The sequence below is a fragment of the Berghia stephanieae genome, chromosome 15 (genome assembly GCF_034508935.2).
Source record: "Berghia stephanieae isolate SIO BIC M18660-M18661 chromosome 15, UCSD_Bste_1.3, whole genome shotgun sequence".
In the NCBI taxonomy this organism is placed as follows: domain Eukaryota; kingdom Metazoa; phylum Mollusca; class Gastropoda; order Nudibranchia; family Aeolidiidae; genus Berghia; species Berghia stephanieae.
In genome coordinates, this window is record NC_088374.1 from 21,672,539 (window position 1) to 21,687,386 (window position 14,848).

A 14,848-nucleotide genomic window follows, 5' to 3' on the forward strand; every position below is an offset into this window, starting at 1 on the left:
TCTAATAACTTTTCCACCGGTGACGTCCAATCAAGGACGCTACTCTTCTGCTAATCTCATTCCCTATTATTGCACACATTTATTTGTATCCTATTTGACACACACACACAATATATTATACAAACATTTTCAAACACATTCCTACGTACACACAAACCACAATTGATAACATAAAAGTAACATAAAAATAAAGCGTCTTCTCAACCGTTCACCATCTCCCTTTCCTCGTCCATACTATATCCCTCCTCTACCATCCTCTCTCTCTCCTCCCCTCTCTCTCTCTCTCTCCTCTCTCTCTCTCTCTCTCACGCACACAAGCACACACACACACACACACACACACTCTCTCTCTCACACACACATACTCTATCTTTCACACAATCTTTCCCACTTTCTCTCTCTCTCTCTCTCTCTCTCTCACTCAAAAAATCTCTCTCTCTCTCAAAAAATCTCTCTCTCATTCTCTCTCTCTCTAATAATAATAATAAAATAATAATAATAATAATAATAATAATAATAATAATAATATATAATAATTAATAATAATAATAATAATAATAATAAATAATAATAATAATAATAATAATAATAATAATAATAATGATAATAATAATAATAATAACAATAACAATAATAATAATAATAATAATAATAATAATAATAATATAATAATAATAATAATAATAAATAATAATAATAATAATAATAATAATAATAATAATAATAATAATAATAACAAATAATAATAATAATAATAATAATAATAATAAATAATAATAATAATAATAATAATAATAATAATAATAATAATAATAATAATAATAATAATAATAATAATAATAGACATAAGAAACAATGAATACCGTATTGCGTTATAAAATTCGACATTTATTTATGAGTACCTAATTAAAAACACAACCGTACTGGATTTACACGCAGATTCCCACAATTCTGATCGGATTGGAAGGTCTAAAGTCATAGAAAATAATATATCTCTCTTTTTACTTATTTTATTATCGTGTACATTACAAAAACCCTTATAATGAGATTTACACTAATGACCATAAAGACAATAGCAACAACAATCAAAATGATAATAATTGTGATTATGATCATGATAGTAATAACAATGATGATGACGATGATGGTGATGATGATGATAATGATGATGATGATGATGATGATGATGATGATGATGATGATGATGATGATGATGATGATGATGATGATGATGAAAATAGTGATGATAATAATAATAGCAGTAATAATAATAATAATAATAATAATAATAATAATAATAATAATAATAATATATAATAATATAATAATAATTAATAATAATAATAATAATAATAATAATAATAATAATAATAATAATAATAATAATAATAATAATAATAATAATATGATCATAATATTAATGATGATGATGATGATGATGATGTGATGATGATGATGATGATGATGATGATGATGATGATGATGATGATGACGTTGATGATGATGATGATGATGATGATGATGATGATGATGATGATGATGATGATGATGATGATATGATGAGATTAATAAAAATAATACTTATAATATTGATAAAAAAGACAATAATAATAATAATAATAATAATAATAATAATAATAATAATAATAATAATAATAATAATAATAATAATAATAATAATAATAACCATAGCAATAATATAATAATAATAATAATAATAATAATAATAATAATAATAATAATAATAATAATAATAATAATATAATAATCATATTATAATAATAATAATAATAATAATAATAATAATAATAATAATAATAATAATAATAATAATAATAATAATAATAATAATAATAATAATAATAATAATAATGATAATAATAATAAGTAATAATATAATATAATAACTAATAAAATATATAATAATAATATAATAATAAATGATATAATAAATAAATAATGAATAAATGATAATAAATAAATATAATGATAATGACAATGAAAATAATGATATTTTACCAAAATATTATCTTAACTATTGAAAATGTCAGTAAATTAAATCACAACAATAACACAGTTTAGTGTGTATCTCACACCATTATGATGGCATTTTCGTCGTTTGCTCTCTCGTCATTCGATGTATTGGAAGAACGTTGTCTAGGAGCACCCTCTGTTGCCGCCGGTAGTATCTTGTGCAGCTGTGACTCCCGTGTTGCCGCAACTCTGTCCTGCTCCGTGGATTAGTTTAGGAGGAGGAGGTGACGAAGAAGAGAAAGCGGAAGGATGTTGGGGTAAGGATGACCTTTGATATTCGATGACCTTTGACCTGCTTTGACTACCGATGACCTTTGACACGGGAGCTATGGAGTCGAGTGCATCCTGGGTCATTCTCGGCTCGTGGCCAAGGGTATGGAGGATGGCGTCTACCGTTGCGCACAGATCTGACTCGAAATTTTGCATTCGTCTGTTGATATGAATCAAAAATAAATATTCTTTTGAGAAATAAAAATCTTTTTATGACATCATTTACTTTCCAATCATCTTCTCTGTGGAAATGTTTTTACTGATTGTGTCAATATGTTATATCTCGTGCTTTGCCTTGTTGTGTTTTGATTAGAAAAAGGAACCCAATGACTATTTCATTATCATCACCCCCATCACCACCACCGCTGCCATCATCATCATCATCATCATCATCATCATCATCATCATCATCATCATCATCATCATCATCATCATCATCATCATCATCATCATCATCATCATCCTCATCATCCTCATCATCATCATCATCATCATCATCATCATCATCATCATCATCATCATCATCATCATCATCATCATCAACACCATTACCACCAACACCACCACCACCACCACTTCAATAATCTTTAGCATCCTCAACTTTACAAACAACAAGAAAATAAAGAGTTTAGGAACTTAAAAAAGCCTTGATGGGCGCTGTTCTTAATGCGACTCATTGCTCCAAGAAAAATATCCCACATGGGGATGAAAACGTTTTCAACAATACATTCAAACAGATAAAGGATGTGAATTTCTGTACTTGTCAAGTCTACCTTTTATCATTTACAGAAAACTTGAGCTTTTATATAGAGCAATATCCACTATATGTGCTCAAAGCGCTTTACAAGGGTTCCCTGATCACAGCAACACGTAACATGTAGACGAGACATGACGCCAGTCAGGCGATATTAATTTTTTTTCCAGACAGAGACAACGCTGATAATGGCCAGGTACTCATTTTACACTTGAGTACGGTGAGAGAATTTCACTAAAGCGTCTTTTTGAAGGACTCAACTATGCGCCGGGCGAGGCTTGAACCCAGGACCTTCCGATCCGAAAGCGAGTGTCATTCCACTAAACCACACAGCCGCACAAAACCGTTATCTTTTGTCACATACCTAGTAAGTTAAAAAGGAAATTGCGTGACTTTTTGGCCATTGGGAACATTACCGTGAATTTAATTAAAGTTAAACATTCTCGTGTGATTCCAATGTCTTAGATTGATTTGAAAAGGGCTATAACTCATTTTCTATCTGAATGTCACTCAGCAGATTTTCAAAGTCGCCTCCTTATTTTTAAAATAAATGATACACAAATAAATAATTAATAATAAATAAATGAAACATAAAATAATTAATTAATGAACAAATAAATATATATGAATGAATAATCAACTAAGTTAATTAATTCATAAATAAATAAACACATAAATGAATAAATGCATAAATACACAACTAACTAACTAACTAACTAACTAACTAACTAACTAACTAACTAACTAACTAACTAACTAACTAACTAAATAAATAAACAAATAAATAAATAAATAAATAAATATATAAATAAATAAATAAATAAATACAGATATCTTCTAGCAACTAAATAAATAAATAAATAAATAAATTAAATAAATAAATAAATAAATAAATAAATAAATAAATAAATAAATAAATAAATAAATAAACAAATAAATAAATAAATAAATAAATAAATAAATAAATAAATAAATAAATAAATAAATACATGATGCAGATATTTTCTAGCAGCTTACTCATGCAGAGTTGTCAGTCTGTTATCAATATCTGGAAGACAAGAAGACTGATTGGACACTCTTGAGGTTTTGGCCATTGTTGTTTTGATATGTTCACCTGTCAATCTCTGTGGGTGATGTGGCCAATCAAACGAGTGGGCGGCACCTAAAGGTCTTCTGGCCGGTTTGGAAATGGGTTGGAGAGTATTTAGGGCGGAGCCATCACCTGTCAATCAAAAAAGGTTTCAAAAAGACCAAATAAACGCAAATTGTTTATTTTGTTTGAAAAAAATAATCTTTTGTTTCATACTTTCCCTACCAATCCATTTCAGTATTTTCCCAAAAATGGCAGGCGTACCCAGCGGAAAAATTGATTTTTAAAAACTCAAACACGCTCTCTACAAAACAACTTTATGTTCTTATTCATTAAACAAAGATCATTCTTCAAAATTTATGATGTACAAATCAAATCTGAATAAGAAAAATGTATATTATATCGTAACAAATGTGACGAATTTGCTGCAGATGGCAAGGAGAATGTTAATGACCAATAGAAACACAGCATTACAGATCACCAGTTTCACAAAATGTATCAAGTTTTCCACAAGAAGTCGTCGTCTTTTATCAATCAAAACACAGACAATACGTCATCTTTATTCCTTTATACCATAATTCGAATTTTTAATGCGCAACTGTGATCGAAGTAACAAGAGATGAAGTGAGTAGGTAAATACTAGAAGACAATAGAGAATAACAATTTCGCGACGGCGATGGGGGTTTGAATCCGCAATCTTACTGGTACGACAACTCCTGGCCAGGCTGAGTTGTCGTACCAGTAGGGTCGCGGGTTCAAACCCTCATCACCGCCGCGAAATTTTTATTCTCTATTGTCTTCTAGTACTTTCCTACTCACTTCATCTCTTGTTGTTATCAACATAAGTGCCTGCTCCACTCACTTTTCTGAGCTATTATCTAAGTTCTCTTTTATAGATTATATACACACATATAAATTCAAATTAGAGATCGAAAGATAACATATCTCACTTTATAAAATTAATATATAATATATACATATAAATTGTCGCCATTAATTCATAATTCTGTATTCATTTATAAATTTCTATATATATATATTTCAAACTTGAAGACATAAGGATAACATATTTCACTTTATAAAATTAGTATAATATATACACTGTCGCCATAAATTCTTAACTCTTTATTCATACATTTTTATGCATGCTACGTTTGTAAACAAATTCCAATTTGATTTGGATGATAAAGTATATATTATATTTATATATTATAAAACAAATTAGAGGCCAGAGTGATGAATTAAGCGAGATTCCGGACATGATGAAGATGCTTGCATTGGACAGAGACAGATAGAAGTCTTTCATTGATCCCCAAATTGTATTATCGCCTAAAAGGCGTCATGTTTCATTCGACATGCTACGTGTTGCTGTTGGTCAGGGACCCTTTTTAAAGCGCTTTGAGCACGTTTAATGGATATTGCGCACAATATAAAAGCTAAATTTTTTGTTTGTTGGTCATACCATCTACTTTTCCGGTTCCAAATTCATTGGAAGTGTGTGTGAAACCAGTCTTTTGGATGACTGATAATGAATAGGTTATAATATATTATTGAATCACAATGTGGTGTATTAACTCTCTCCTTACCAGCTATTTTCAGAATTTTACCCAAAACTTCATAGTCACCAAACACAAAAATAGATTTTTCAAACAGATTAGCAAAGAGTATATTCTATATTATTTTCAGAAAAGTTAGCCCTGCAACACAGTGTAGAGTTTTTATGCCTGTAACTTTAACAAAATGAAATCAGAATAAGAAAATTGTTGGCTGCATCGTAATGAATGTGACGATTTTCCAATGAGTGGTAAGGAGAGGGTTAATTTCAGTAGCTGGACGTATTGGCAGATTCTAAGGATTGCGGGAAGTAAAAGAGAGAGGATGGATAGCCTTTCTTGACGACCAGAGTATATTATCTAAACTAGAACATAAAAATTAAAATTAAAAATTGATCTTTATATAGCGCAATATCCACTAAATGTGCACAAAGCGCTTTACAAGGGGTCCCTGACCAACTGCAACATTTAACATGTAGGACGGGACATGCTGCCTGTTAGGCGATATTACAATTTATCGGACAAAGACAATACTGTTAACGGTCAGGCACTCATTTTACACCTGAGTACGGTGAGAGAAAGTGAGTAAAGAGCCTTTTCCAAGGATTCAACTATGCGCCGAGCGCGAGGCTCGAACCTAGGACCTTCCGATCCGAAAGCCAGTGTCATACCACAAGACCACATAGCCGCACAAGATGCCATCACTCTGAAATGAGAGGATCATTTACACAATGTAAGGTATCTATTCATTTCTCCGGATGGAAGAGTGGTTTTGCACTTCGAATGAGATAGGAACCATTTTTTTGACATCATACTTGTGCGGCTATGTGGTCTAGTGGTATGACACTCGCTTTCGGATCGGAATGTCCTGGGTTCGAACCTCGCTCGACGCATAGTTGAATCCTTGGAAAAGACTCTTTACTCACATTCTCTCACCGAACTCAGGTGTAAAATGAGTACCTGGCCGTTAACAGCGTTGTCTTTGTCCGAAAAATTGTAATATCGCCTAACAGGCGTCATGTCTCGTCCTACATGTTGAATGTTGCTGTTGACCAGGGACCCCTTGTAAAGCGCTTTGAGCACGTTAAGTGGATATTGCGCTATATGAAAGCTCATTTTAAAATATTTTTTAAAAATATTTTACTTTTGTTCCCTATTGTTTATTGAGATTCTGACTCGTCTTGGATGGGGGACAGCAAGGCTCAGCGGTACGGTATTTGCTTCGTACCCGAAATGTACCGAGTTCGATCACCGGCCACTGCAGATGTGTGCCCTTGAGCAAGTCACCTCGCCTTTGTTCAATTTGCGGCGCTGTACTGCGGCTAACGCCTGGGTTATTCCAGTCTTCCCTTGGAATAGACCATAGAGACAAACTTCCCCTTTGGGATGAATAAAGGGAATATTATTTTTACTTTATTTTATTTATTTTGATTTATTTACTTAACTAGTAGTTAATCAATTGCTTGATACCCTTTGGATAGGACTTTATAAAGTTGATAACACCCGTGGAAAGTAAGAGACAAAGTAGACTATATTGGTACGTTTCATCATAATAGTATCCTTTTTGGGATACATTATTACTATGAGAGGATTGAACAAAATCACCAGACGTCTTTTGTTGTCGTTTTGAACAAGTGCTCATCATTCTCCATTGAAGGGTAAAATGTTTGCGTCGTATTAGATTCACTTTCTCTCCCCTCTGTTTTAATTTCATTTTAACACACAATTTAAGCAGGTCATTATTTATGATAAATAAAAACAAACGTAAGGTACTCACTTTATTAATTATTTATTTATTTATCTTTATCCTTATCATAAAATTGTTAACAGTGTTACCTGTCGTCACTACAGTGACCCTTTGGATAGGACGCTAGGGAATTTTATTTTTATTAATTATTTATTTATTTATCTTTATACTTATCATAAAATTGTTAACAGTGTTACCTGTCGTCACTACAGTGATCATTTGGATAGGACGCTAGGGAATTTTATTTTTATTAACTATTTATTTATCTATCTTTATCCTTATCATAAAATTGTTAACAGTGTTACCTGTCGTCACTACAGTGACCCTTTGGATAGGACGCTAGGGAATTTTATTTTTATTAATTATTTATTTATTTATCTTTATACTTATCATAAAATTGTTAACAGTGTTACCTGTCGTCACTACAGTGATCCTTTGGATAGGACGCTAGGGAATTTTATTTTTATTAATTATTTATCTATTTATCTTTATATTTATCATACAATTGTTAACAGTGTTACCTGTCGTCACTACAGTGATCCTTTGGATAGGACGCTAGGGAATTTTATTTTTATTAATTATTTATTTATTTATCTTTATACTTATCATAAAATTGTTAACAGTGTTACCTGTCGTCACTACAGTGATCCTTTGGATAGGACGCTAGGGAATTTTATTTTTATTAATTATTTATTTATTTATCTTTATATTTATCATACAATTGTTAACAGTGTTACCTGTCGTCACTACAGTGTCGGACGCTAAGGATATCGTTGTTCTCAGAGGAGGCCTTCTTTGGGTCAGGGACATTGTTGTCGTTGATAATGCTGATGAGGATGACGATGTTGTTGTTGCTGTTGTTGTCGTTGATGATGATGATGACGAGGATGAGGAGGATAATGGTATTGACATTATTGTTGTTGCAGTTGCTGTTGTTGTCACTAATGCTGTTGCGGATGCGATTAAAGTTAGTCCAGATGTTGATGTTGTTGTTGTTGTTGTTGATGGTGACGTTCCTATTGATGAAGAAACTGTTGTGGATGATAATGATGTTGGTTGTGATGATGATGATGATGATGATGATGGTGGTGGTGGTGGTGGTGGTAACGCAACTACTAGTGCTGTTGCTGTCGTTGATGTAGTATTTGTTGATTGTTCAGACGATGCTGTTGCTGCTGCTGTAGCAGTAGTAGCTGCAGTGGTAGATGTAGACGTTGTCATGGTTACTGATGGTGGTAGCTTTGTTTTGTCTATAGACCTTTGGCTGATTAGTTGCTTTCTTTTCTCTAAGAACAGCCCGGCGACTAGAGAAAGTTCTGGAATGGAAACAAGCGATATATCAATAAACAATGATACTGGTATTTTGATAAATGACGTCACTGGTATTTCAATAAATGTTGTCACTAGTATTTCAATAAATGACGTCACTGGTATTTCAATAAATGACGTCACTGGTATTTCAATAAATAATGTCACTAGTCTTTTAATAAATAATGTCATTGGTGTTTCAATAAATAATATCATTGATATTTTAATAAATAATGTCATTGGTATTTTAATGAAAGACGTCACTGGTATTTCAATAAATAATGTAACTAGTATTTTAATAAATATTGTCATTGGTATATTAATAAATAATGTCATTGGTATTTTAATAAATTATGTCATTGGTATTTCAATAAACAATGATACTGGTCTTTTAATAAATGACATTACTGGTATTTTAATAAATAATGTCATTGGTATTTTAATAAATTATGTCATTGGTATTTCAATAAACAATGATACTGGTCTTTTAATAAATGACGTTACTGGTATTTTAATAAATGACGTCACTGGTATTTTAATAAATAATGTCATAGGTATTTTAATAAATAATGTCATTGGTATTTTAATAAATAATGTCATTGGTATTATAATAAATAATGTCATTGGTATTATAATAAATGATGATGCTGGTATTTTAATAAATGACGTCACTGATATTTTGATAAATGACGTCACCGGCATTTTAATAAATAATGTCATTGGTATTTTAATAAACACTGTCATTGGTATTTTGATAAATGATGTCACTAGTATTTTGATAAATGATGTCATTGGTATTTTAATAAACACTGTCATTGGTATTTTAATAAATAATATCATTGGTATTTTAATAAATAATGTCATTGGTATTTTAATAAATAATATCATTGGTATTTTAATAAATGATGTCACTCGTATTTTAATAAACACTGTCATTGGTATTTTAATAAATGATGTCACTAGTATTTTAATAAACACTGTCATTGGTATTTTAATAAATGATGTCACTAGTATTTTAATAAACACTGTCATTGGTATTTTAATAAATGATGTCACTAGTATTTTAATAAACACTGTCATTGGTATTTTAATAAATGATGTCACTAGTATTTTAATAAATGATGTCATTGGTATTTTAATAAATGATGTCACTAGTATTTTAATAAATAATATCATTGGTATTTTAATAAATAATGTCATTGATATTTGATACAGGACATTCAAATTAAGTCGCCCGATGCCATATTGATGGTCACTGGTGATTTTAACCAATGTAAAGATTTCACTCTCCCGGGACTTCATCAATACGTGGACTGCGAGACGAGGGACAAAAAAACATTAGATTTATTCATGTGTAATATTAAAAATAGTTACAAATGTTTACCCCGTGCCCCATTAGGTTTATCTGACCACTGCATGCTCTTGCTACTCCCCACCTACCGCCCTGTTTTTAAACGTGTAAAACCAGTAAAGAAAAGTGTACAGATCTGGAACGGAAGTGTGTGTGAAGATTTGCGTGGTTGTTTTGAATTACTGACTGGAATGTTTTTATCGAATCATGTGATAGTGTGGATGAGCTGAATGACTGTGTGAGTGAGTATTTAAAATTTGTGAACAGCTCGTGTCTTGTAAAAAAGAAATAAAATATTATCCTAACAACAAGCCTTGGATAACAAAAGATCTAAAACTTTTATTGAACCAAAAGAAAACTCTCTTTACTAGTAGAAACAAAAAAGATCTGAAAACAAAACAAAAAGAGATAAAGAGAGTAATATCTAGTTGTAGAGACAAGTACAAAAATAAAATTGAAAAATGCTTTTCTTCTGGGGATATACGGGACACGTGGCGGGGCTTAAAACTGCTGTTAACTATAATCCAAAGCCCATGATTATATCAGAAGATATCGAAATTGAAACTCTAAATAAATTTTATTCACGTTTTGACACAGCAAACAAATTTGATATTGAAAATGAAAAACATAAATTAGACAGGGCTTTGGAAGATGAAATGACTATTGAGGTCAGTGAAGAAGAAACGAGATTCGTATTTTCGAAACTAAACGAGAGGAAGGCTGCTGGGCCGGATGGATTGAAAGGAAAATTATTAAAAGAATGTGCCCATCAACTGTCCCCCATTTATACACATATTTTTAACTGGTCCCTCCAATGCGTTTCGATCCCTGAAATTTGGAAAACTTCAAAAATTATTCCTGTTCCAAAAAAAGAAAAAGTTGAATCTATGAACGATCTCAGACCTGTTGCACTGACTTCAATAGTCATGAAATCTTTAGAAAAACTTGTTCTTGTTAAAATTAGGAACCAGTTTATGCCATTGAGTGATAATCATCAATTTGCTTACAAACCAGGACGTGGCGTAGAGGATGCCATTTTTCTGTTTACAAACAACATCTACAGGCATCTAGATCACGCTAAGAGCTATTGCAGATTGCTTTTCGCAGATTTTTCTTCAGCGTTCAATACAATGCAACCTCAGTTGGTTGTTCAAAAATTGACTACTCTGAATCTAAACAAGTATATAATTGCTTGGGTGCTCGAATTTCTTACGGAGAGAGCACAATATGTTCAATTAGGACAAAACATATTTTCCTGTATAACTACAAATACTGGTGCTCCTCAAGGTTGTGTATTGTCCCCTGTATTATTCACAATATACACGAATGACTGTAGAAGTCAAAACCTGAGTGTACCTTTGATAAAGTTTGCAGAGGACACCGCTCTTCAAGGCCTCATAACAAATGGCAACGAAGTGGCTTATAGGCAAGAAATTGATAGATTTGTGTCTTGGTGTGATGCCCACCACCTAGAGCTTAACATAAGCAAGACAAAGGAGCTAGTGATTGACTATAGGAGAGTGAAGGAACCGATAGAACCGTTAAAATTAAAGGACCAATATCGTCCAGCGATTTCCTCACTACAAATACCTTGGTGTAACAATTGATGACAGGCTCAAGTGGGATGAACACTTGAAAATAATTAGGCATAAGATGTGCAGACGTACATATTTTTTATCAAAACTCTATCAGTTTAGAATAGATAAAACCCTCTGCACATTATTTTATAGAGCAGTAATCGAAAGTGTTTTGTCATTTTGTATAACAGCTTGGGGAGGCAATTGCTTAGCAGTGGAAAGGAACAAAATAAATTCAAATATTAAAAAATCTATTAAACGCTATATAAATGATGTTGACGATGTAGATCTTTTATACGAGAAATTTTGTATAAATAAAATAACTAAAATATTAAATGACCAGTATCATCCACTAAGACCATCAGTTATTATGTCAGAAAGAAGTGGTCGCCCTTTCTCTATTTCAACGAAAACAGAGAGACACCGAAAATCTTTTCTGCCGTCCAGTATTAGGCTTTATAACAACAAGCAATAATCATTTTATATAATTATTTCGCATTTTTACTTTCAAAAAATGTAAATATTTAATTATTCATTTTTTGTTTTGCAATCTTTTCATTTTTTAATTTATAGTGACAGTTTTGACTATTTTACAGTGTTGAAATTATTCATATTATAAAGCGCAGCTCTGGATATGGAGCTACTCCTTTTTCATATATACATCCTATTTCCATTGTATTTTTATCTTATTATGTAAATTATAACACGTCTGTACAAAAAATTTCCTTTTTGGGATGCAATAAAGTATTATTATTATTATTATTATTATTATTATTATTATTATTATTATTATTATTATTATTATTATTATTATTATTATTATTATTATTATTATTATTATTATTATTATTTAATAAATAATATCATTGGTATTTTAAATAAATAATATCATTGGTCTTTTAATAAATCATGTCATTGGTATTTTAATAAATAATGTCATTGGTATTTTAATAAATGATGTCATTGATATTTTAATAAATACAGTCATTGGTATTTTAATAAATAATATCATTGGTCTTTTAATAAATGATGTCATTGGTATTTTAATAAATAATGTCATTGGTATTTTAATAGATAATGACACTAGTATTTTAATAAATCATGTCATTGGTATTTTAATAAATAATGTCATTGGTATTTTAATAAATCATGTCATTGGTATTTTAATAAATGATGTCATTGATATTTTAATAAATACTGTCATTGGTATTTTAATAAAAGACGTCACTGGTATTTTAATAAATAATGTCATTGGTATTTTAATAAATAATGTCACTGGTATTTTAATAAATAATGTCATTGGTATTTTAATAAATAATGTCACTGGTATTTTAATAAATAATGTCATTGGTATTTTAATAAATGATGTCATTGGTATGTTAATAAATGACGTCACTGGTATTTTAATAAATGACGTCATTGGTATTTTAATAAATAATGTCATTAGTATTAATCTAATAAAAGACGTCAATAGTATTCTAATAAATGTCATTAAAAAAAGTAAAAAGAGACAGACCTATTTGTAAGTTTGGACATGTATGTAGATGTGTATGTGGGGTTTTAATAGCTCAGTTGGTGGAGCACTCGCTTCATACGCAAATGGGCAGAGATCGATCCAGGATGACGTCGATATTTTTTATGACCCCCTGTCCACGCAGCAGAGATAGGGTAACTGGGTCTGGTAGATATGGCGGAAAGTACTTTGCAATAGATTAGCGTCATATCCAAAGGGTAGCAAGCAAATGCTATTGTCCGCTTCACGCTATAGAAACTCCAGTTCCACGGACTTATGGCTCAGGACTTTTTATATTTCTTACGTATGTGTGTGTGTGTGTGTGTGTGTGTGTGTGTGTGTGCGCGCGTGTAGAGTATATAATATATATATATATATATATATATATATATTTTAAAAAATATATATATAATTATATGAAATATAATATATATATATATATATATATATATATATATATATATATATATATATATATTATATATATATACATATATATATATTATATATATATATATATATATATATATATATATATAGAGAGAGAGAGAGAGAGAGAGAGGGGGGGGGGGGGGGGAGAAAGAGAGAGATAGAGAGAGAAAGAGAGAGAGAGGGACAGAGAGAGAGACAGAGAGAAAATGAGAGATAGAGACAGAAAGAAAGAGAGAGACAGAGAGAGAAAGAGAGAGAGAGAGAGAGAGAGAGAGAGAGAGAGAGAGAGAGAGAGAGAGAGAGAGAGAAAGCATGTATTCCTTACTGGCATCTTTATCTTTTGGCTTCTGTGAGATAAAATCATCCTCTGTAACGTCCTTCGTCGCCCTGTCCACACTCAACTCTACAATTCCTACTTTTTCACCTTCGTCATCACTTCCTGTTGATAACAAAATTAGTTAATATGTGACCCTTCGTCTCAAAACGGTAGTATGTCGGGATGATTCAGACCCCAAAAAGTGAATTTAGAGATAGATTGATGAGAAATGGGATCTTAGAAGTTTTTGCAATGCAAGAAATAGTCTTTATACTCCACCAAAACGTACAGAAATTAAACCTAAGTTGGATATTTGTGGCTATGAATTCAATTTCCCTTACTTAGTGGATCCCGACATAATACCGCTTCGATACGGTGGGTCACATATTATAGAAGGAACGATAGTGACGTCACTCAACTCTTATGTTTTTGGTTTTAGCCATTCAATTTTATTAGTAGTCCTCACTAAATTCTATCTATCATACTATAGGGGATGAGATTAGCGGAAGAGTAGCGTCCCTTGATTGGACGTCACCCATAGTCTGTGACGTCACCGGCGGAAAGGTTATTAGAGAGAGAACCAACGTCATGTTGGTTGTGCGCATGCGTCTCTTGTCCTCGCTTTCGGTGAAAGCGGCTTGAGACACTTCAAAACCAAATTGACGTTCTCTCTGTAAGGTGACGTCCAATCAAGGGACGCTACTCTTCCGCTAATCTCATTCCCTATAAAAGTGTAAAACGAAAAACTAGAGGTGCCTTTACTCTCTCCTTACCAGCCATTTTCAGGATTTTACCCAAAACTTCACACCCAACTAACACAAAAATATTTTTTTTTATCACTCAGACACAATAGGATTCAGTAGTCTGATGTCACGCCTCCCGGCAACGGCGGTCATCTTGGTT

The 14,848-nt window shown here is 31.4% G+C and overlaps 1 protein-coding gene across 1 annotated transcript in view; it reads right to left on the reverse strand.

Moving 5' to 3' along the window:
* Nucleotides 1-2,157: 2,157 nt before the first annotated feature.
* The window catches only part of LOC144960414 (uncharacterized), a 240,165-nt gene continuing 227,474 nt past the window's right edge, over nt 2,158-14,848 (reverse strand). The window contains 4 exon segments of the mRNA XM_078893497.1: nt 2,158-2,464; nt 4,076-4,280; nt 8,186-8,764; nt 13,955-14,068. Coding sequence (XP_078749623.1) covers nt 2,158-2,464; nt 4,076-4,280; nt 8,186-8,764; nt 13,955-14,068 — 1,205 coding nt within the window.